Here is a 25,425-nt window from a genome sequence, read left to right as displayed (position 1 = left end):
CCTGCGTCCTGTTATGCCAGACCGGTCCACACCGGGGATTACTGTGTGAATTTAAAAAGCCCTTGGACACCTGCCTCCTGTATGCAACAAGTTCCTTTTCTTTATCCTATTTATCTTCACAGGCATCCATTTATGTCAAGAAGGGGAACATATGAGAGCAGCATCTGTTACTAGAGTGACACAATTACCAAATACTTTCATATGAGGTTAAAAAAAATCAACAATAAATCTGGGGTTGTTGTCAGGTGTTTTAGGAGACAAAATATTAGTCTTTCAATCACAGTGTCTTGTTTAAGCTGAACATATGGTGTTAACCAGCAGTGAATCCCCAGTTCAGCCTGGTCTTTGATGGGCGTAAGGACCACAGAAATGTCACCTCCTCCAAACTGGCAAGGAAAAGCAGGTTTCATCCCCAAAACCCGTTGAGCCCAATCTCCCCACTCCATCCCTCCTAATAAACAGGCAACACACTCAAGAGACTTCCATCACTGGTTACTTTTTCCCCATTGTTGGGATCTACGCAATCTCAATGGCAGGTCTGGAAGTTCTTTCATTTTCTCAGTAACTACACTTAGACAAAACATAATCATTTCAAGCCACTACAAAGTAGTAAAAATTCCAGGGCAATTCATCACAGGTAACTTTTTCATGACTATTGAAATCTTTGGAAGTTGAATGTCTGCTCTCTAGGTAGGAAAACTCCTTACTTTTTTCCTGCAGCTCAATGCAGAGAACTACAGGTGATCATGGAAACACTGTCGTTTTTATTCTCTGTGCTCTTTTTTTCTGGATACATTCAACAGGTCTTTGTGACTGCTTATTAAATGTGACTTAAAGGATGGATATCTGCAGATTGGAGGCGGGGTGGAAGGGACAGAGAGAGCGAGAGAGGGGAGACGGAGAGACAGAAAGAAAACACTCGAGTTTGCGAGAATGCATGACTTCCAAACAGAAGCAACGGGTAGATTTGAGTTCAGATGCTAGTTAACAGCCTGTCTAGGGACGCCCTCCGCTTCCCTTGCTTTCAGAGGATGCTAAACACCTGCCCACCAACAAGCCCAGCCCGAGTCTGCTCCAGCCCCACGTCTGTCTGCCTGCCTCCCGCAGGGTCCCCCACCGCGCGCCCAGTTGGCCCCCCGCACCCCCCAGGGTGTGGGGGTGCCAAGCGGCGAGCCCTTTACCTGCCAGGCTGCCCGGCCTCTGGAGGGTGGCCGTGGCATACAGCTCCTGCGAGTGCTTGCCGTACGGCTCGGACGCGTGGACCAGGCGCTTGGTGGGCGACAGGGTGGCGTACGTGCCGATGGTGGAGCTCAGCTGGTGGATGGGCGAGGAGGAGATGGTGGACTGCACGGTGGGGGGCGAGGTCACGCGGATCGGGGACAGGCCGGCCGAGGACACGACGATGTTGATGGGCGAGCTGGTGCTGTAGGACTTGGCCAGGCGGCTGGGCGACTGCTTGGGCGAGGAGCCGCGCGGCGGCGCGGCGTAGGCGGCGCCCTCGGGGGCCGAGCCTCCGCGCTGCAGCTTGGTGGGCGAGCCGCCCTGGGGCGCGGCCAGCGGGGAGCCCCCGCGCGGGGGCGCGGGCAGCGTGGAGCTCGAGTAGTAGAGCGCGGCGGCGGCGGCGGCGGGCTGCGCGTCGGGCAGGTGGAAGGCGCTGCCCAGGCTGGGTGCGAACGGCTCCCGCGGCGGCGGCGGCGGCGGCGGCGGCGCGGGCTCCGGCCCCGCCAGGTGCCCCGCGCGGCTGGTGGTGCCCTGTGCGCGGGAGAGCAGAGAACACGCGCTCTTAGCCAGCGGGAGGCGGAGGGAGCCTCCCTGCGCGCCCCGAACCGCCCGGCCCCGGCGACCCCCGGGGCGGCTCGGGGCGCGCGGGACCCTGGAAGTCGAGCCGCACGGCGTGGGGGGTGCGGGGGGCCGGGAGGAGACGCGGGCGCCCCTGCAGCCGCTCGGGAGGGGAGCTCATCTCCCCCCACCCACAAAAAAGAGGAAAAAACCGGGGAGCAAAGGGCGGCTGACCAGGGGATGGGATGGGGGACCCCCTCCGACAAGTGGGACAAGGATGCTGCTTATACATCTCAGAGGTTTCTGGAAGGGCAGAGGCATCGCATTTTAGTCCCCGGAAGCTTTGAAAAGGCCACTCAGCAGGTTACCTGAAGACAACCAGGGTCTGTTCCTTTGAGAAATTCAGGCGTTCAGCCTTCTCTCCACCCCTACCCAGCCAGCGCCCCCCGACCCGCACAGGGTATTTCACTGGGTACAGTCTCTACTGAGAATGACCTAGTCGCATACTTATCTGGAGAACCGTAAGAAATAAACATAACTTCGTGGAGTTTATTCTGTTGTCATTTTCCCGTTGACTCTTCTTTGTGGATAAGTTAAAAGGAGGGGGAGATAATGAAGTCGGAATAAATATGCTTGGGCTTTCAGGCTTTACAAAAAGCATGTCCAGAGGAAGCAGAACGATTGTAAATGGACAGACTTAAAAAAAAAAAAAAAAAAAAAAAGCCTCCCTTTTCTAGATTTTAACGCCAGGCTCCAAATCTTTTAGCATCTCTCTCTCTCCAGCTCGCTTTTAAGAGCCCCCTGCAGCTGTGTCTTCACACTGAAAGCCAATCGCCTCTCATTTATTTACAAGAACACAAAAGACAACAAGGGTCGGGGTGGAGCTGGAGAGACAGTTGGAGGGGAAAGCACTTTCCTTGAATCCGGTCCAGAGACAAATTTGCATTCGAATGAAAACACTACATTGTCAACCACTTCTGGGCCGGACCTCTGGGATCTTCCAGGCTTTCCCGGAGGAGCAGAAAAGTTTTTGAGAGCAGGCCTGTGTGAAAAGGAGGTAGGACTGTCCACAGAAAGAGAGAAAGCGGGAACGCAGTATTTGAAATTAGGGGTGGGAAACAGGTGGGGAGGAGGACCCGCGTGAGATGGAGGGATGAGGGGGAGAGACACTGAACAGATGTTTTCCGTTATTAAAAGTTTCAGTTTTGCCTCTCCACCAGCTTTGGAATGGCAACTGGCAAGTAGCAGACTGGGCACTTCCATCCGCACACAATGCCATGTTCCGAATTTTATCTAGAGTGTCAGTTTCAAGTGAAGCTCTTAATTGAGCAACATCAAAATCCTCTATTAAGAGTGTCCTAGAGGAGAAGGCAATGGCATCCCACTCCAGTACTCCTACCTGGAAAATCCCATGGACAGAGGAGCCTGGTAGGCTGCAGTCCATAGGGTTGCTGAGGGTCGGACACGACCTAGCAACTTCACTTTCACTTTTCACTTTCATGCATTGGAGAAGGAAATGGCAACCCACTCCAATGTTCTTGCCTGGAGAATCCCAGGGACGGGGGAGCCTGGTGGGCTGCTGTCTATGGGGTCACACAGAGTCGGACATGACTGAAGTGACTTAGCAGCAGCAGCAGAGTCTGTTAAAAAACAGTCTGTGTGAGGGGTGTGTGTGTGGGGGGCACATTTATTTACACATGAATATATCACATATGTGGGTATGTGTGTGCATTTATAAATGATGTATATGTGTTATATATTTGTGTGTATGTGCATGTATCAATCCACTGACAAAGTTTCTCTTCTTGACCAAGTTGTGGTCAGGTACCTCTGAACTCTCTTCTCATCATGGCTCTGCATTGTCCAGTTCTAGCAAGAATCTTTCTAAGTCTAGCCAGAATACCCTTCCCCTGACATTTCCTCGTAGTAATTATCCATCTGCTGACCTGCAACCTGCCCCCTGGCTGTGCTGTTGTTGTTTAGTCACTGCGTTGTGTCCGACTCTTTTGTGACCCCACGGACTGTAGCCCACCAGGTTCCTCTGTCCATGGGATTTCCCAGGCAAGGATACTGGAGTGGGTTGCCATTCCCTCCTCCACGGAATCTTCCCAACCCAGAGGTCGAAATTCCTCCTTTTCCTTGTTTTCGACATTGAGCCCACTTCTAAAAATGAAGTCTCTTCCCCCTATTGCAATACTTAAAATTTTTTTCCCAAATAGAATGTATATTTATTGCTGTAACTACTTTCCAGTTCTGGTTTTTCTTCAGCATGACAACATAATTATTTTGACTTTCACTAAGAATGAACGGAGAAGGCAATGGCAACCCACTCCAGTACTCTTGCCTGGCAAATCCCATGGACAGAGGGGCCTGATGGGCTGCAGTCCATGGGGTCGCTAGGAGTTGGACACGACTGAGCAACTTCACTTTATTTTTTCACTTTCATGCATTGGAGAAGGAAATGGCAGCCCACTCCAGTGTTCTTGCCTGGAGAATCCCAGGGACGGGGGAGCCTGGTGGGCTGCCGTCTATGGGGTCGCACAGAGTCGGACATGACTGAAGCAACTTAGCAGCAGCAGCAGCAAGAATGAAAGTAAAATGTAAGCTCCATGATTTTTTCAGTGATGAACAAAGAAGTAACTAGAACAAGAAAGATTCATAGCAGGGATACCATAAATGTTTGTGGGATAAATGAAGGAATGGTTAACAAAGCTGGTCCCGAGGCTTTGACCTGAGGGATTCCATGGTGGAGAAGCTCTGCACAGCTGGTGTGCTCACCTGGATCCCAGAGATACAGTCTAGAATCATCCAGAATCATTGGGTGGGGGTGGAGGGGATTGCTCACATCCAGTTGTGTTTCCCTCCCAGGAGAAGTTCTGAGCATGAAATACATAGCCTATGTTTCTCAGACCTAGCTGCATATTATAATTGTTGGGAAAGCTTTTGAAAACAAAAGCGAAATCAACTCAGTACTCAGGCTGTATCCACTAGCCATTTAATTCAGAGACTCTGGAGGTGGGACTCAAGCATCAGGCTTTGGGGAAGCTCACCAGGAGATTCCAGTGTAGAAACGAGTATGAGAACGAGCCAGCCCCAGAGCAGTGGTTTTCCAAGTGTGGTCCCCGATCCATCAACCGGATCAATCAGAAGCAGCACCTGCCTCACCCCATCTTTACGGAGTGGGAAACTCTGGGGAAGGGGCCCCGGGGTCTGCCTTTTATCAAGTTCTCAGGGTGATCACAATGCTTATTTAAAGTGTGCAAGCCTCTGATCTAGAACAGATTCTGATTCAGGGCTCTGAAGTGGGCCTCAGGGTCTGTGTTTCTAACAATCTCCTGGAAGATGCTGTCAGTCTGAGAATTACTGCTAAGCTGCGGAGAGTGACCATCTTCCTTTACTTTTCTTTGGAAGCTCTCCTGGGGCCCAAGCAACATTCTGCTGTGCAGAACCCAGCTGGCAAGGGACAGAAAAGCCTCTGAGGGGAATTTATGGGAACTTTTCTCACAGGGGCATGAGGAGGAGAAAGAACCCCGAGGGTCCTTGCTCACAAGAAAGAGCCTCGAGGGTCCCAGAGAGTCCCCTGCTTACAAGAGAACAAATACTTTTTGTTATGTCTTGGATTTATAACATTAATAACCCTATGTGACAAAAAATACCTTCTCCCTCAGTAGCATCATTGTGATTTAGTCGCTAAGTCGTGTCCGACTCATTGTGACCCCATGGACTGTAGCCTGCCAGGCTCCTCTGTCCATGGCATTCCCAGGCAAGAAAGCTTTAGTGGGTTGCCATTTCCTTCTCCAGGGGATGTTCCTGACCAAGGAATCCAACCTGCATCTCCTGCATTGAGAGGAGGATTCTTTATTGTTTGAGCTACCAGGGAAGCCTTCCACAGTAGCATAGCTTTCAATAAAATAAATACTAAAGTATACTAATATAAATTAAAACAACATCGTGTAACATTCTAGTATTTAAGTATTAGAATAACATGGATCCTAAGGAAACCTTGAATAAATTGTGAAAATACTTTATTTTTCCTTTTAATATGTTGGAACTTCCAGTTGGAAAAGTGCTAACTCTGCTGAATCTTATTCATAAGGTTTCTTAAATGGCTCTCAAATCTGTAAAAGTTTTGAGAACAGCCACACTATTTCCAGGTATGTTGACAAGCTACAGCAGCAATTCAAAAACCTTTTAAAATATTGTAGGATCTCTCTTGGTGAAATTTTGCCAGTAAGCTTTTTAATAAGCAAAACATCATAAACAATAAAATTGCATATGCATTTTAAGTTGGTTATTGTCTCTGCTGGAAATGTTCTATATCTGTACTGTCCAATATGGTAGCCAGTACACACCTGGGCCCTAGACACGCACTGGATTTTAACTTACATTTAATTTGAATTAATTTAAATTTGGGGCTTCCTTCATGTCTCAGATGGTAAAGAATCTGCCTGCAATGTAGGAAACCTGGATTCGATCCCTGGGTTGGGAAGGTCCCCTGGAGGAGGGCATGGCAACCCACTCCAATATTCCTGCCTGGAGAATCCCCACGGACAGAGGAGCCTGGCAGGCTATGGTCCATGGGGTCACAAAGAGTTAGACATGACTGAGCAACTAAGCACAATAAAACAATAAAATTGCATATACATTTTAAGATAGTTATCGTCTATGTTGAAAATGTTCTATATCTGTACTGTCCAATATGGTAGCCAATAGATGCATGGGCCCTAGACACATGCACTGGATTTTAACATATATTTACTTTGAATTAATTTAAATTTAAATAGTCAGATGTGTCTAGTGGCTACTTTCCTGGATTGCACAGTTATATAAGGCCCTCTGCAGTTTTTAATAAATAATCTGGGGGTATTATACTCCATTACATTAGCCTACACAAGAATAAGTGCCTAAGAATGGTTCTTTGGTTAAAGAGAAAAATCTGTTTTTTAGCATCGGTTGGACAGAACAGTAATCTTTTAGGAGTTTGTCTCCACTCTTGTGTTTATGTTTTGTTCCATTATGTAATTTCTTTTTAGCAACTCTTAGGGATACATTTTAAGACAGCTATACAATTCATAGGATGGTTTATTATGGGCTAGGTCACTGGATTAAAAATAAGCACATTTCAACACACAGAGAATTTCATCTACTTTGCTGTCATGGAAGCTCAATTCCCCATGAAACATGTGTTAGCACTATAAATAAAACTGTAAATCAAAAATAAATAAACAAAACACTAATGACCACTACATCCTACTATAATATTTGGAAATGTGTGTGTACAAGTGATGTGCACTGAAAACTTTTTATATTGATGATGAGATCCTTAATAAATGATGACATAAGAATTTTTGGAAATATTTTAAGAAGATGGAGCCCAAATATTGTCCTGGATCACACAGTATGTATAACTGACCAGGGCAGTTCCAATTGGGATTGTCCACTCCCATCAGTCTGAATTAATCTCAAACCAAAGGGCTATTTTAATTGCCTTTTCCATCCCTCCAAAGTGGGGAACCCATCTATGTGAAATTGACAAGGAAGCGGAACATTTTTAAGTAGATGCTCCGATTAAATATTTCCCATAGGCAGAGTCCTGTATACGTTAAATTGCTTGTTGCTCCTTTCTTGCTTCCCATTATGGAAAAATGATCAAGAGAAAAATAAGACGTTACTTCTAATTTCTATGGACATTTTATGTAGATTGTACTGCAAGGGAAAAAAAAAGATTGTGTCTTATTTCTTTTTTAATGAGACATGAATGATACATGTATCTCATCAAAGTTCTTTTATAAGATGAAGTATTTCATCTACTTTATAGTTTACATATGAGTGTCAGGTGGGTCAGATTTAGGATATACTACAGTTGTGATTTTTACATAATGTGTATGTCTACATGTGGTATGCTGGATCCTACTGTGTAATTATGTAGTGGATTTATGCCTATTTTACAAAAGTGTTTAAGGAGAGAATGTATTTTCAAAGTGTAGTAGGAAGAATATTGAAGTAGGAATTTAGGCAATATATACTTTATTCCCATTAACTAAAAGTAGTCAAGTTCCATGCAGTAATTTACTCATTAATTCAATAATCCATTAACAAAAGCCTATTATATTCCATGTAAAAATATGAAGTTTTCTCTTGAAATTCTCTCTGCAGTCCTCCTACATGGAATAATTTTATCTTGACGTTCTTTTGGAGATTTAAAAAAAAAAAAAAAAAAAAACTAAAATTTTTGTTTCAGAATACTATCTGGCTCACAATTACGCTATTTTTTATTGGGAAGTTCCAATCCCCTAAACATGGTGTTCTTGGGCCAGAATATGGCATAGACCTTAACACCCACATAGATGTCTATCGACCTTTCCAGGTTGTATTTTCTATAAAAGGAGCAGAGATCATGTAAGGGCGATGAGGGGGAAAAGTTCTCCAAACTTGGAAACTTATTTAAGCCCCATTCTCTGGGGATTTGGCCATGTGCAAAAAAACAAAACAAAGACCCAGTGCTTACAGCCAGTTCATGAGGGACTTGACAGCCTGAACTCTGCAAGGAATCTTGACTTCAGATCATGAGTAAGCAGTGTCACCAAGCAAAACCACATTTTATAAAGCAGACCCGTGATTTACAAGCAGTCCTTGTGAAGATGCATTTAGACCTGCCAAGTTTCCTGGAAACGTCAGCGAGGCCCCTAACTCTGGGTCAAGAGGAATGTCTGCCCAGAATGCTAGGCAGCAGGGTCAGAGATGTCAGCAATGGGAAGCTGGAACCTGTGTTCTGTGGCTTCACAGACGGGAGCCTAATGACTAGCGATCAGCACTCTGTATTCATCACTGTTCATCTTCCTGGCATCCCCCTCACACTCGTGAACCTAATAAGTCATCTCAGGGTTTCTCTCCTCTGGAGGTGACCCCGGTTGTGGGGATGGAGGTCATTGCCCAGAGTGGTGCTCTAGGACAAAATCAGTGTCACAAGAGGCAGAGAGGGAGAGGGAAATAAGGATGAGGCATCAGGCCAGAGCCACAGAAGAGCCCAAATGTGGGAATGTAGCAGTGAGTTTGGTGGGAAGAGGTCTGGCTAGTGTTTGAAGGAGTGCAATGCAGAGAGGAATAAATGATGAGAAAAATAACATCAATGACAGGGGAACATTCTTTCGATGAGCAAAGAAGCCTGAATAACTTGTGAAAGTAAAAAACAGCATACGTGACTTTATGGTGTACATCTTTATGTACATCTTTGAAGAAATCCATTGCCAAACCAGAGGATCTGGTAACATGATTTTGTAATATCAGCTACATGCTCCTGATTAACATGTCCGAGAAGGTACTGAACTCATTAGGGTAAGTTGGTGCAGAGCTCCAGGCTTACATAGGACTATGGACAAAGTCACTTACTCTCACAACTTGGAAACAAGAAGAAAGCACCAACTCCAAAATGCCAATGTCTTAGATGAAATATGCCTGTAATATGCCACTAAAAGGAATCTACACCCACAAAGTAAGTTTTGTGCCTTTGAGTCTCTGGGAGAAAATCAATTTGCTTGAACACTACCATCACGGCTCCCCAAATCTCAATAACTTCTCTTTTGAAACTGTCTTCAGAAGAAAGCCCTCTCTTTAAATAATTCCCGAGATAGAAAATCCTGGTTCTGTGAAAAAGATCTGATTTCAGAAATGGCCAAATAAAATCATCAAGTGCCTTGTTTAGCAATTCCTTTGAGGAGCACTGCTTTAGGTGAAAACTCATATGAAACATAAAATGAAGAGACAACTTCTGTGGGGAGTCCACACACCATCCCTGAAGTCATTACCACTGGGATGAAGTGAGGAAAAGCTGGCTTAAAACTCAACATTAAAAAAACAAAGATCATGGCATCCAGTCCCATCACCTCATGGCAAACAGAAGGGGAAAAAGTGGAAACAGTGACAGATTTTACTTTCCTGGGCTCCAAAATCACTGCTGACAGTAATTGCAGCCATGAAATTAAGACAATTGCTCCTTGGAAGGAAAGCTAGGACAGACCTAGACAGCACATTAAAAAGCAGAGACATTACTTTGCCAACAAAGATCCATCTAGTCAAATCTATGGTTTTTTCCAGTAGTCATGTACAGATGTGAGAGTTGGACCATGAAAAAGGCTGAGTGTCGAAGAACTGATGCTTTCAAACTCTGGTGTTGGAGAAGACTCTTGAGAATCCCTTGGACTGCAAGGAGATCAAACCAGTCAATGCTAAAGGAAATCAACCCTGAATATTCATTGCTAGGACTGATGCCGAAGCTGAAACTCCACTACTTTGGCCACCTGATGCGAAGAGCTGACTCACTGGAAAAGACAGGATGCTGGCAAAGATCGACGGCCAAAGGAGAAGGGGGCAGCAGAGGATGAGATGGTTAGACAACATCACCAGCTCAATGGACATGAGTCTACACCAACTCCAGGAAATAGTGAAGGACAGGGAAGCCCGGCATGCTGCAGTCCCAGGAGTCACAGAGAGTTGGACACGATTTAGTGACTGAATAACAGCAGCAAAGTGGACCCACTGCCCCAGGGCCCCTAAGCCACTCGTACAAACAGCGAAGTACAGCCTTTTGTACCCTAGGTACTGGTTTTTCCTTCTCTCCAACCTCACTTTAATAAAAGTATGATTAGGGTCACTAGCAATAAATATTCTCAAAAGTATTTCATGTGGCCAGTACCATGGCCTACTAAGTAGAATGGGGTGACAAAGGATGATATAGTTGGATGGCATCACCAACTCAATGGACATGAGTTTGAGCAAGCTCCGGGAGATAGTGAAGGACAGGGAAGCCTGGTGTGCTGCAGTCCATGGGGCCGCAAAGAATCAGACACAATTTAGTGAATGAACAACAACAACCAAGAAGAAAGAAAATAGAGAAGAAAAAATTAAAGCAATGACATGAGTCTCATACAAATTTATCTTTAAGAGGGACTCTTTGATGGCAACTCTTTCTATGAAACATGATCCTTGGCAAAAATACATACGTAAAACTTTTATTTCAGCAAGAGGCTCATTTAGTATAACTTTAATAACACAAACATTTGCACAGAAGAAGAAATGTTATAGTAAATCACATACACACACTGCCCACAATGAGAAATGCCTCAGCTATTGAAACCAGATTAAATATATTTCTACTGGAAAAAGAAAATGGGTAAAAATTTAATTTAAAGCAGAGCACTAAGAAAGGATTTCCAATACCTAATTATTTGAAAATGCTTTTACAAACAAAGTGTGAGTTTCCCACAGATACGCCAGACAAAGCGTACAAAATGACATGATTTCTCCCGTAAATGCAGTATAAATATATACATTCTACACTAAAGACATCTCAGCAATTTTGCGTTTTCCAAGTTTTTTAGTGACTTTTCTCTTTACAGGTGCCACCCAGCAACAACTTCTTTCCTATTTCAGCAAACTGGAATGATGTCAAACTAGGCATCTGTGTGACTTTTTGCATTCAGCAATCAAGATGCAAGTGTTCATTGGAGGGTTGGGTCCTCCTTGGGACCACACATGTCCCTGTGTCCATCCCGCCGCCATCCAGAGTTCTCCATCCCCTTGACCTTCACATCCACCTAGCATGAAGGTGCACCAATAAGCAATGTTCAAAACTCATTGACTTCTGGCAGAAGTGAGCAGATGGTGTATTTATTATTATGATATAGTGCACATGAGAACTTTTAAGACTTAAAAGTCAGTGCCACATTAAATAGACAGGCCAGATCAAAAAGAAATGGTCATTTGCTTCTCAAAAAGCTTACTTCTTTTTCTAGTGTATCTACCATTGTTCGAGTATGATTTTTACGTAACAATCATGCAGTTCTTAATCTCCTGCAGGAAGCAGGCATTTTCTACGATTATAAGGTGCACAGGCTCACTTCAGTTCTGCTGGACAAGATGAAAGTAGTTTTAAAATCTTCCGGTTCCTGTACTTCTTTACCAGTGTTCTGTGTACAGGTGTATACGCTCTGTTTCTTGCTTCTTTTGTCACTCTGAGGAATGAAATACTTGATGAGACTACTGTAAGAAATAGAAAACTTGAAGTGGCCCATTTTCGAGACACAGTAGCTAAGGCCGAGTGGAAAAGTACTAACAGCTAAACTTGCGGACGTGACAAAGTTGAGGCCTGGACTCTTTAGATAAAGTTAGGGTTGAGGGGGGAGACCACACTGCGTCCTAAAGAGACAGGACTCCTCCCAGTGCCTGTGCCCTGGCTCTAAACTTGCCTAACGACTTGCAGGAGAGACACAGTTCATGCACAGGGAGTGTCCCTAGGCAAACAGGATGTTGGAGGAAGTGATAAACCAGCAAGAAAGTCTCTGTTGAAAAATGCGGATGTAGGTTGGAAAGGGAGAAAGAAGGATACCCTATGAGGAAATAATGAAACTTAGGTGACCTTGGGGAAGACTGTACATCCCATAGTACTCAGCCAGTGAGGAACTTGGGGGAGGGAGGGACCTGTGTGTTAGGGAATAAATTGTATATATATAAATGCAACTGAAAAAACAGCTCTATTTTGACTGGGGGCACCTACCAGAAGCTGGAGAAGGCAATGGCACCCTACTCCAGTACTCTTGCCTGGAAAATCCCATGGATGGAGGAGCCTGGTAGGCTGCAGTCCATGGGGTCGTGAAGAGTCGGACACAGCTGAAGCAACTTAGCAGCAACCAGGAGCTACGAAGGCTAAGGTTGACTTGGAGGAAGAAGGGAGTGATGGAGGGAAAGTCTACACACCTGGATGGGGAGGGGAGCTGGCAGGATAGCTAAGCAGAATGTAGCAGTGGGCAAAGCATAACTGAATCATCTCAAGTGACTTTCCAGAAAGGCCTTGGGATCTGATGGGAAGGGTCTTATACTCTCTCCTCCAGCTGAGTCCTATGAATTCATCTCAGAGTTTGAGGAGAATGACCTTCAAAGACTTCAGTTAGGGTCACGCCAGAGAACTAGAATTCTATGGTAATTTTGTGACTCAGCTTGACACCGTAGGGCAAGGCAGACCATGCACCAGGGCCTGATGTGAAGCCTGGTGATGATAACCCTACAACCATCTATCATGCTGAATAAATTAGTATTGGTTAAAAGTTGACAGCAGAATTTTTGAATATTTGTGATACTTTTTTGAAATTATAGTCTGACATGATTTATGAGCCAGATAGAAAACCATTTGCTTTACTTTAGAATTACACTTTTTTTTTTTTTTAGGTTCCCTAAAATGAAATGTTTTTGTGTTACTTGGTTATTGACCTTATTAACCTGGTCTGGCATCTGTGAGCCATTATTTGAACTTTTGTAGCCCTTTTGGCACTTGATGATGACAGGATATTCTAAAACTCAATATAGCTTGGCAGAAGTGAGCTTGAACACTATTTAGAATATTGAAAAGAATGTGTCACAGGGCTCTGGGAAACCACTGGAAGACAGGGATTCTCAGGACAAGCTGAGCAAAGGAGATGTTACGGGGATGACACATGACCTCCTTATTTCAAGGGTAGCACACTAAATGCTGGGTAAAAGTGCTGGTGTACTTGTTCAGCATTTCTCTGACGTGATTTTGAAATCACGCTAAAACATGCCTTTCATACCGCAGCATGCGGTACCCAGATCTGATGCTCTGCTAAAATAAATAGGATTCAGCAATCCACCAGTAGCCTCCATCCTGTTAACCAAGTGGATTAGCACAATCCCCTTGTTTGAATATTCAGACTGCAACCACCCACCTGTCAGATAAATGAGTGCAAACCAGTAACCTATGACTCTAACTGAAGTTATCACCTTGAATACGCACATTGATAGATGCCTTCAAATGCACAGCTTTGATATCTTCACAACCAAGTTACAGTTTCTGATTAAACTTTAAAGCAGACTTTTAATGTGAGGCCCAATCTGTCCTTTGAGCTGCTACTGTTTTACTCCCATGTATTGAACTCCAACAAGTAGAACTCCAACGCGGAAGAAGATAAATCAGCATATTGCTGGTCTACATGTGTAGAGCTCTTACTAGGATCAAGCTGTAGATACATTTAATTGAAACAGTCAATATATAAAAGGAAACCTATGAAACACTCCCTCAAAATGATTAGGCTTCAATTTAGTCAAGATTCTGTTCCCATTCTTACTGCTGCTACCTTAAAATGGTGCCTGACAACTCCTCTAAATGCATTGAGTTTGAGTTTCTGCATATTTAAGATGTAAATGATAATTTAAATTTAAAATGTAAATGTGGTGGGGATTAAATAAGAGGATGTATGTAAAACAGATTACTTCCGGGTCTCAGTAAATGGTAACTATTGATTTTATAAGTAAGAAAGCTTTGATTTAACAGTCCTCACAGAGCTATATATGAACTGAGTGCATAAGATGCTCACAAGTTAAGCTGATAATGAACTGATTTTTCTCTTGATACTGATTGTTCCATTTTCCATGATGCTCAGCTATGGGAAATGTGATCTTTTTTCATTTGACTTAATGTTTTTAACTCAAATTACAGGGGTCTTAAATATTTATGAGAGGAAGCCAAGCATGAGTATTAAATGAGTTTAAGATAAAAATAAAAGAAGGGTAGAACTTTATTGCTGTACTAGCTACATGTCTTATAAGTTATAGGAAACTGGCAAAAGCTAAATTCAGAACTTTCTTAAGTTAATCTGAATATAAATTATCCCTTATTTATGAATATTTCTGGCCCATTAGACCTAGAAGTGTGGATAGACAGAAGGGTTAAAAAAGGTCTGTAATCATTTATCTACTCCCAAAGAATTCAAAATTACATATATCCCACCACTATCAGTGTATCATGGTCAGAGAGAGTTCAGTATAGACGGGAAGATTAAAAGAGAGTTCCTTTCAAGAATGGGATGCTTTCTAGAAAAAAAAAAATCTGTACCTAGAGAAAAAAATCCTATAGCTTCCAATTCTTATTTTAATAAAATAAAATGGGACTAAAAAGATCTAATAACATTTTCTATGCTAATAACATCACTCAATACTTCAAACATTATATAATGTTTTTACATACGCAAATAAGAACTATTTTGCATATATGATAAATGAAAGTATATAAAATACTTTTTTCTAATTAATTAAAAAATATTTTTTAGACATTCCCTCTTGTGTCTTATCAGATTTCTGTAAGGGAAATAGAAGAGACCAGTGTTTTCAAGAGCAGTGATCCAGGAGCTGGGAAGTAGCACAGGTCCAGGGTTAGTCTGTGTGTGTGGACCTGGATGCAATGAATTCAAGGCCGTTTCCTTCTTGAGCATCACACACCACCAGATCTCCATCCAAAGGAGGCACCCTTTGAACTGGGGTCACACCCTGGACCCCCATGGGGCAACGGGCCCCCCTCAGTGGAATGCTTTATTTACCATTCCACTTGATCCGCATAACCTTGACATCACAAGAAGGTAAAAGTTACACTGCCACTGATGGGCAAAGGTTTTGCCTGAAAAAGACAATCATGGATAATAGATAGCTGGGATAATCATTCAACTTTAATAACTGAAATGCACTGGGACTTTTCAGCTTATGCTTCATTTATGTTCATATCACCTCAAAAAAGCATCTCAGGATGACTGCACGATGCCATTCTAACTCGCCTTGCCTCCTCTCTTCCAGCAGACATTTCCTGGGGGCCATGTGGATGGTGTTAAAAAAGGAAAATAGCCCTGCCCTCAAGTGGTTTTCAGTGTTTTTGGGAAAACACACGGATGCATAATAACAATGAATTGGTGACAGAGATGGGTTGGTTGTTGCAGGAGCTTGGGGTAGGTAGTGTACCTGGGCTAGGGTTTCTGGAAGAGGAACTGCCCAATAAATGCAGAAAGGATGAAATTAAACTTGTCAGTTAAGGGGTGCTTTTGGAGTTGTGGGTTCTTCATTCCAGGAATGATGCACAGAGATTAAGAGGGTCTCATATCCTTTTATACTAAAAAATAAGTATAAAGTAGCTTAAAACAAGATAGCTCTCTAGTATATTAATTCTGGTGGGTTGACTGAATATAGCCTGCACCCCCAAATTATCAAAACTAAAGTATTAGGTAGCACACACACATACATAAATACACACACATGTATATATCACAACATTTACAACAATATTTTTTAATTGGGGTTGGTAGCCACTTCTTTTTACCAAGAGTTGATTTTAACTGCAGCTAAGTGTGTGCATTAAAACCACAAGAGCAAGTACACATCTTAAGGAAACAACTGAGGGCACATTTCAAAATCAAACTTGACAAAGTGTAACTATTCCAACTCAACCACAATTATTTTCAGAACAGTTCTGTATATGCATATGAGATGATGCATTTATACTATGTTCCTTTATATGATTAACCCCAAAGAATAATTTCACGCTTTTTTTTTTAAGGAAAGAGAATGTGTTTCAGGTACCCTCACAAACTCATCACGCATGTCATATTTATAATCAACACAGAAATAGAACTAGACACACATTTGCATATTCACCTAGGTAAGTATATATAAAGCAGAAAGAGCATGAGCAATTGACAGACATATCCTGCAAAAAAGATGCTTGTAATTCGAGTTATTCTATAATTGTATTGTGTTATTCATTTCCTTCACTCACAGCACCAAAAGCGTCTCTCCAAAGTTGCAGGGAACTTGTAAAAAAGGCAGGAGGGGACACCATAGCCATTTGACAGCCCTGCTTCCCACTTGACCCCTTGGAGCCCAAGGACCAGTACAGCAGAGCATCCCATCCCCAGCACGTACCTGGCTGAAACTCTGGCCTGCACCTCGGGCTTGTGTGCTGCGGGCAGGGAGCTGCGACGGGGCTGTCTCACCCAGAGCCAGGGTCTGGTTGCTATGGTAGCTGGCTGGATACTGGAAGGACCCTTCAGGTTTGGAATTGAGCTGAAGTGCACTCTGGGACAGCAGGCTGGGCCCTGCATTGAAAGTCATTTAGAGCAGTAAGTGACAGCCTCAGTGAAGCAGAAATGACATGTATTATTTATTGAGAGTAGCCTAGAATTATCACACAGGCATGAGTCCAGCCATCTATGCTTTGAGTTCTGAGAACTAAAATGACTATATAATTCTACTCCAGCTCTTAAATGAGATTTTTTTCTTTTTTTTTTTTTGTGGTGTAAAAGTTCTCCAAAGAGTAGATTTTTTTTTTTTTCCAAATGATCTCATTCTGACCTACATAGAGACATTTCTTACAAGACAAATTAGTTAATCAAGTACTTATTTTTGGATCAGACAATGTTGGAAACATTTGAAATAATTTAAAAGTCTTCCTTTTGGTACATGTTAATTGCATTAATATATCTCCTACTGTATTAATAGGATGCTTGAACACTCAAAACCTTCCAATCAGTAACAAGTTCTGTTGTATAAATAGTGATGTAATACTCAAAGCTTGAACGGTAGACAGTGTGTAAAATATTAATAGCTCTCATACAATGTGGAATTTAACTTGATCTCACATGATCTCTGAGGGCTAGTTATCTTTGCCATCACAGCAATGCACAACAGAAGAACAAAGGAAGATACAGTGTTTAAACGGGTGCTGCTAAGCTGGCTGACCCTGCAAGAGATGGAGAAAGGAATTCCTGGCCTCATTATTTAATTATACGTCGTACAAGAAAATGTGGTTTATTTTCTTTATTTTTAGATGAGATCTTTGCAACAGTTTGCCCATTTCCTTTGTAAGCGAATTTTCTTTAATCAAATTTCATACTCACTTTGGGGATGAAAAGAAGCACAGAAGAGTGTAAGTGTATTACTATTTTCTAGTACGTGTGTTTGAGAGGGGACTGGGGTAAGTAGAATGAGTTGGGTGAGGGTGAGGGACTTGGCAGCTCAAGTTCTCTCATGTTATCTCAACCATAGGACAAAGTCACTCCTTTTTTGAAGGAGGGTGATTATATACAGGGGTTTCCCTGGTGGCTCAGATGGTAAAGAATCTGCTTGCAATGCTGGAGACCTGGGTTTGATTCATAATCCCATCCTTAATCTTCCTCTTTGGCTGTTTTAGACTATACTATCATTTCTAAGGAGCATCAGCAAATTTCAAGTTCCTTCTTTCTTTTTAAAATAGAACATGGCTTTTTATTTCAAATGAGACTGCAGATTTGACATGATATAGGCCAATTTTTTTTTTTTCCAGGAAAACAATTTATTCTCTTAATAAGGATCGGTTCATATAACCTCTGCATTTAAGACCTCCCCCTTCCCTCTAATTCCCTGATGGAACTTCTAAACAATGCAAAATACTTTTTCATCATCAGAAATTGAATACTAAGATGATTAGTTAGTACAGGTAAGACTTGGTATTTTGGAATCTATACAGTTTCCGGAAAAAAAGTCAAGCAAGGAAATAAAACCATTTTCATCCAGTCCCAATTTCATCATGAAGGGCATAGCAAAAGTACAATTGCAATCCCTTTCCTTGTAATTTCAAAAATAGAGTCCCAAGAAATTTGTCTATACCAGATGGCGAAGTTTGCAATAGCTTGCAAAAAGTCATTTAGTCCATACTGATGGTATTATAGGGCTAATCACCAGGGCTACGATGCACCTATGGGGAACACATTCAGAGTTTCATTCTGGATGCCAAGAACATATTTTCCCCACTGCTGCTGTGGAAACTGTCAGGCATGGAGACGGAGTCAAGGGCTGGTCTCTGATGTCCAGGTAATGGGCAGGCGGAGACATGGTAGAGCCTTTGGAAGGGAAGAGGGATTGGTGATGGGGCAGAGGTAGGAACTGGCTGCAAAATTAGAAGGATGGGGTGGGTGCTAGGAAGACAGCAATGAATTGTAGCCAAGGGCTTTCCCCTTGGTCCCTACCCTTCTGAAGGTCACTGCTCAATGGAGGGGAGTGAGCTATGGCAGAAAAACAAAGGCCCTTTATGGTGAGTGGTCAGCACTGTACCTAACAATGGGCGGCTTCCCACTGAGACTTCTTTGGCTATTTCCTTCAGGACCGTCCACCCTGACACAATGCTTTGAACTGGCCACGCACCACCCCTGCTCCCGCCCCCCGCCCAACAATACATCTCCATGGCAATGAAAGCCAAATCAGATATACAAGAGTGCACATACTTTTGGAAATGTCAATACAATTTTAAAAATTCTTTAATTTCAAATAACTAATTTAACAGTCTATAAGGCCAAAACACTGTATGTCCTGGTTATTTGTCTTTTAAAGAGATGGCATGACTTTGCTCTGATGAACTTACTTGCATATGTAATTAGCAAGTCAAACAAACTTGTCAATTCTGAAGAGATTCATAAGATTATCTCTAGAAACCTACAAATGTTCTCCAGGCAGGATAGAAAGGCGGCCACTGAAAGCCCCTTTTCGAAGCAATTTCAATTAAAAATATGATTTATGTGCTCCTGAAATATACATTATGAAATAATCAAATCTGCTCTTTTATAGAATCAGTGGTGCATCTGATCAATACTCCATGAAAACAAACAAAGATTCTCTGTCTCATTACTTTGTTCACATATCTCAAGCATGGAGCCTAGATGTAGTCTGACAAATGTAATTGCAAGAATGAGCAATATATCATAATATTACAACCCTGACATAGCACCTGGCAAGGGCAAAACAGGGCAATAGCCAAAACATTGCATGCATTTAGAATCGTTTTCTCATTGATTACTAGGTTTCAAGTGAATGGCGTTTATTCACTCCAATTTTAGAGAGCACAGATATACAAGAATATGAAACAGGTGAAAATTAGAAGACAATTCTTAATTTCTTTATAATAAAATTTATGTATAACTGACTCAATTAGCTTTATTAACATTATTGTGCACTGGGGTAGAAAATTCAAATTTTTCACAGATTTCAGAAACATTTATAGTTTGGGGCTTTAAATGATGATTTTTTCCCCTCACAACCTTATGACTTCCCATGAAGTCTTGCTTGAAAGTGAAAGTAAAAGTGAAGTCGCTCAGTCCTGTCTGACTCTTTGCAACCCCATGGCCTATCAGGCTCCTCCGTCCATGGGATTTTCCAGGCAGCAGTGCGGGAGTGGATTGCCATTTCCTCCTCCAGGGGATCTTCCTGACCCAGGAATCAAACCTGGGTCTCCCACATTGTGGGCAGACGCTTTACCGTCTGAGCCACCAGGGAAGTCTTCCTTGGGTTAGAGGTAAAATGAGGGTGCATCCTTGAGGATATGATGTGAATCCACTGGGAGATGGGGACAACGTAAGAGGATTTCTTGGGATGTTCAGGAGGGAGGAAGAGACTGGGTATTAAAATTCCACCAGCAGATAGAAAGGCAGAAGTATTCGTTTCTTGCAGTAAAAATTCAGAATCATTTACAGGTCATACTAACACACACTAAAATATATAGTCAGTTTCTCCTTAAATTCAGTTCAGTTCAGTTCAATCGCTCAGTCGTGTCCGACTCTTTGCGACCCCATGAATCGCAGCACGCCAGGCCTCCCTGTCCATCACCAACTCCTGGAGTTCACTCAGACTCACGTCCATCGAGTCAGTGATGCCATCCAGCCATCTCATCCTCCGTCATCCCCTTCTCCTCCTGCCCCCAATCCCTCCCAGCATCAGAGTCTTTTCCAATGAGTCAACTCTTCGCATGAGGTGGCCAAAGTACTGGAATTTCAGCTTTAGCATCATTCCTTCCAAAGAAATCCCAGGGCTGATCTCCTTCAGAATGGACTGGTTGGATCTCCTTGCAGTGCAAGGGACTCTCAAGAGTCTTCTCCAACACCACAGATATTTTAGTTTTCCTGCTCATGTGCACTCATTTTCTTTATATGGATTTAAGAAAAAAGTTATTTATTTGGCTGTGTCAGGTCTTAATCACATCACACGAGACCTATTGTTGTGGCACATGGACTCTCCAGTTGCGGCTCAAGGGCTCAGTAGTTGTGGTGTGTGGGCTTACGCTGCTCCGAGGAAAATGGGCTCTTAGTTCCCTGATCAGGGATCGAACTTGTGGTCTCTGCATTGCAAGCTGGATTCCTAACCCCTGGACCACCAGGGAAGTCCCCTTTAAGTGAATTTAAAAAGACTTCATTTAGAATTGTTAATTCTTTTTTGCTTTAGCTAAACATCAGTTTCAGAAAACAGTAAACCTTAATTAATCTATGTACTTTGTGATAACAGAGAAAAGGCCAGAGGTTTACAAAGTAGTATTCCCAAGTAATTATTTGGATTGCAATCATGCCAGCTGGAGTGGGAGTATATTGAAAAAAACAAACAAACAAACAAAAAAAACCAGGGCCAGAACACGGAAGATCTGGTGGGCTCTAGTCCATTTCTTCCTGTATGACATCATAGATGATGAAGCCAAGGATAGCAAGCCAGCTCCCCTTCCCTGAGTGTTTACTAAATTCCAGGGACTGTCCTGAGCAGCTTATGCCTATTAATCCCTAGAATCCTAACAAGATCTCAATAAAAGTGCAGAAATCCCCATGTATACTGACATTGCTGAGGGTCCCACTGCCTGAGAACACACAGTAGTCATGGCATGCCTGGTGCAAGCAAGGCAGTGTGGCTTCAGAGTGCCTGTTCTTATCACACTTCATTATTTGTGCTCTAAAATTTTAATCTCTGCAAATTTGAGCACCTAATGAGATAATGGATGTGAAAGTGCTTGAAAAAATGTAAACTGCTACACAAATGTCAGTTATTAGTATTATTATCTAATTATCTAATTAATGAGCCACGTGGCCTGAGAATAAAACCCTGACTGGAATCTGTCCTGAAAACCAGATTCTAGTTCTGTCCCATCCATATATCAGTGTTTTCTTTCAACCCCCTCTAGTAAAAGTAAAGTTGATCAGTCGTATCCAACACTTTGAGACCCCATGGACTGTAGCCTGCCAGGCTCCTCTGTCCATGGGGGTTTTCCAGACAAGAATAGTAGAGTGGGTTGCTATTTCCTCCTCCAGAGGATCTTCCCGACGCAGGGACCGAACCTGGGTCTCCAGTATTGCGGACAGACGCTTTACCGTCTGAGCCACCAGGGAAGCCCGCAACACCCTCTAAGCTTCCCTCTTACAAACAGGACACACAAGGCAAAGATCCTTAAAATGGCCTGGAAATAAAAACTGAACCAAACAAAACTAGGGTCAGAGACAAGAGATAAGGAAGAGAAGGTTCTCTCTTAACCTGAAATTCCATTCTTTGTCAACCTTGAAACCCACTCTCAAACTTGTGGTTTAAATGTCACCTCCTCCATGCAGCCTGCCCGGATGTCTGATTGCCCTGGGGAAATTAACCATACCCCAATCTCTGCTGCCTTAATACTCTGCATAGACTCTGAGGAATTTCAGCAGAGAAATCTGTAGTCTTACACAGCAAGTGGTAAAGAACCTGTCTGATAATTCAGGAGACATAAGAGATGCAGGTTCGATCCCTGGGTTGGGAAGATGCCCTGGAGGAGGGCATGGCAACCCACTCCAGTATTCTTGCCTGGAGAATCCCATGGACAGAGGAGCCTGGCATGCTACAGTTCATGCGATAGCAAAGAGACACAACTGAGGAGACTTAGCAAGTGCACACACACAGCAATAGGTTTTCTGGAAGGAGAGTGACAAAGTAAAAACAAGGAGTCTGAACATTTATGTGAAAGCTGCTGCATTCAGATACTTGGAGACACTAGAGACCATGGATTTTGTGGAGTGGAGAAAAAGGAAACCAGAAGAAATGGAGGAAATTTCAATTGGGGTAATGGCCATGGTAGGAAGGAAGAGAAAACCGTGCATTTAAGAGACATTTTTTAAAGCTCATTGGTACTTTGGGACTAGTAGACAGGAAGGGAAGGCCAGCCCAAATGCCTGGACGCTCTTTAGCTGGCCGCTCGAACGATCTCGCTAACACTGCAGTGTGTGGAGGGAATATGCCCATGGTGCAAAGTAAGTCTTTTCTAGAAAACCGAGCAGACAGGACAGCACTCTTAAGATCAGGCACACACCTTCTGTTTCTACAAGGTTTAAGGTGATTTATTAGCTGATGCTAATTATGGTCTGTTTCAGTGGAACATCTGTCCCAGAAAGCAATAAATATTCACTAAGCGAGGTGAAAAAGCAAAAGCTCCCCTCACATGCCATATGAAGGAGGAGGAGACCTGTGTTGGGGAGTTGATACTTTGGGGAAAGACAGGCTTCATTTTTTAAATTACAGAGTTGTTGGAGATGGTGGGAGTTGACATAGTTAGAAAGGCACTCTGGGCTTGATTCTCAAACTGTCTCTAACAGACTAAATTATCTTTTGAGATCTTAATTTCCAAGATCAAAGTTTGGTGGTGGTGGGTGGTTTAGTTGCTCACTTGTGTCCGACTCTTGAGATCCCGTGGACTGTAGGCCACCAAGCTCCTCTGTCCCTGGGATTCTCCAGGCAAGAATCCTGGAGTAGGTTGCCATTCCCTTCTCCTGAGTATCTTCCTGACTGAGGGATAGGACCCACATCTCCTGCATTACTGGCAGATTCTTTACCATTGAGGCACCAGGGAAGCTCAGACCAAAGTTTGGTTATATATAAATGAAATTTTAGAACAGAGATGCAGCTATCTGAGTCATCAGGGGTAGAAGTTGAAGCCACAAGAATGAGACAAGGTCTCTAAGTGGTGACAATATCAATTTAATTCCTAGGGATTATTTTACCATCAGAAGAAAAGAATTATTAACAAGAAATGTACTAAAATAAACAGCTAAGAGATCTAGGCGATGTCTCACACAGACGCTCAATGAATGCTTTGTTAGGTTGTTAATTCAGGCTAATCAGGAATAATAAACACACAAATTGAGACTGACAAGTTTAGGACTGGATACACAACAAAGGCAGTTCTGTTAAGATTTCCATTTATCAGGAAGTTTAGAAACATTCTTTATTTTTGGCTTAACTGGCTCTTTCAAAACGATATAAAAATCTTATCTTTACATAGACCATGAAATATAAAGTCAACAAGACTCACACATGTAACTACAACTGTCAGAGAATTTGACTCATGTCTACCCTCTTGTTATGCAATCTTTGTGGAAGGCTGAGAATAATGTGAAGGTTAAGTATTATTTTAAATGAGAGTAAATTTTTAGAGCAACAACAAATAAAAAGAAGGGGGGAATCTTTTAAAAGGAAAATGGTGAGTAAGAAGAAAGGAAATAGTGGAAATTATTATATACAGTAAGTCCCATATATAGGAACCTTTAACGTGCAAACTTTCAAAGACACAAAACATGTGTTCGCACGTCCAGTTACCTAACTAAGTTAGTTCCTGCGTCTGGCGCACATTGTCACATGCAGGCATCCTCTGAGTGGCTGTGCTTTACAGAACTGTGCAGAGTACAGTAGTGAAGTATTCTTGCCTGGAGAATCCCATGAACAGAGGAGCATGGCGGGTGTCCATGGGGTCACAAAGAGTTGCATACAACTGAGCACTGCGTGACGATGAGTAGTGATGAACTGGTTGTCTTCTCCTGCCCTTCACTAGTAACTTGAAAAGGCGTTTCACTGGGGCATTAATCTAAAACCAGTATTTCAGTCCATCTACCATCCCTAACATAACTGAGGGCAGAAACTCAAGCAGCTTCTTACACAGCAAAGCTTAGGGCCTGTTCTACTAGCGGATGTGGTTTTTTTTTTTCCCCACAGTGGACCACTTTTAAAGTCTTTCTTGAATTTGTTACAATATCACTTCTGTTTTATTTTTTGTTTGTTTGTTTTTTTGGCTGCAAGACAAATGGGATCTTAGTTCCCTGACCAGAGAGTGAATCTACACTCCCTGCTTTGGAAGGTGAAGTCTAAACCACGGGACCCCTGGGGGACTCCCAGCAAATGTGTTCTTAAATTTGATTTCTGAGTCTCTTCCTTCAGAATATCTGTTTTCTCTGGTCAGCTGCTTTCAGTGTATAATGCTTTACATGAAAATGAAAACTTGGAAGGTCCCAAGAATAGAGAAGCAGTCATTTAGTTTTTAAACTGATTTAGATTCAACCAATACTACTGATCTAACTAGTCTGCTTTCTCAAGTTTGACTTGGTATATGAATAAATGAAAAATGGATAAAGGTCTTACCCTAAATATAGTAAGTCAGTGTCTTTACATCTGTATACAATGGAGGGAAATGAACAAAGTAGCATTTATTACAAAATAAAAACTTCAAATATATAACTTCCCTTTAAAATGTACAGCTCAAGACTTTGATTGTGCATGGGATTTTACATGTTGTTTTAGTCATAGAACGGTATTTTTATAGCTTGCTCTAGTCCCCAACTACTTCCTTATAAACTTTTGTCTTATTTACCATTAAAAAAACTAATGTAACACAAAAATGAGGAAAATCATTATATGTATCTCTTTATAAATTAACAGTCAAAGATAATGGATTCATACTTCTCACTATCACTCATTGTGAAAAGAAATAGAAAACTAATACAAATCGCTTTAGAAGAAAACAAAATTTAAAAGCTAAATTTTGAAAAAATTTCAATGTATTAATGAAATTACATTAGCTTAAAGAACTAATTTTTGATTTTATGCAAACCACAGACTTTTTCCTAAATATTTGCATGGTTTGCTCACACATTTATTCAGATTCCCAATCAAGTAAAGAATGACTTCCTGGCCCTTGCATCATTCCCTCAAAACTAGAGTGGTTTGGAGACTTCCCTGGAG

At 42.4% G+C, this 25,425-nt stretch overlaps 1 protein-coding gene across 5 annotated transcripts in view; it reads right to left on the bottom strand.

The window, feature by feature from the left end:
- CTNND2 (catenin delta 2) overlaps positions 1-25,425 on the bottom strand; it is a 1,111,183-nt gene that overhangs the window by 460,127 nt on the left and 625,631 nt on the right. For all 5 annotated transcript variants that reach the window (XM_070774843.1, XM_070774845.1, XM_070774847.1 and 2 more), the window contains 2 exons: positions 16,531-16,703; positions 1,182-1,752 (listed from right to left, as the gene is read on the bottom strand). In XM_070774843.1, coding sequence (XP_070630944.1) covers positions 1,182-1,752; positions 16,531-16,703 — 744 coding nt within the window. The remainder of the gene's footprint in view (positions 1-1,181; positions 1,753-16,530; positions 16,704-25,425) is intronic.

The sequence above is a fragment of the Bos indicus genome, chromosome 20, assembly GCF_029378745.1.
Source record: "Bos indicus isolate NIAB-ARS_2022 breed Sahiwal x Tharparkar chromosome 20, NIAB-ARS_B.indTharparkar_mat_pri_1.0, whole genome shotgun sequence".
Lineage (NCBI taxonomy): Eukaryota > Metazoa > Chordata > Mammalia > Artiodactyla > Bovidae > Bos > Bos indicus.
Note: the sequence above shows the minus strand (reverse complement) of the source record. Positions and strands in the feature narration are given on the sequence as shown.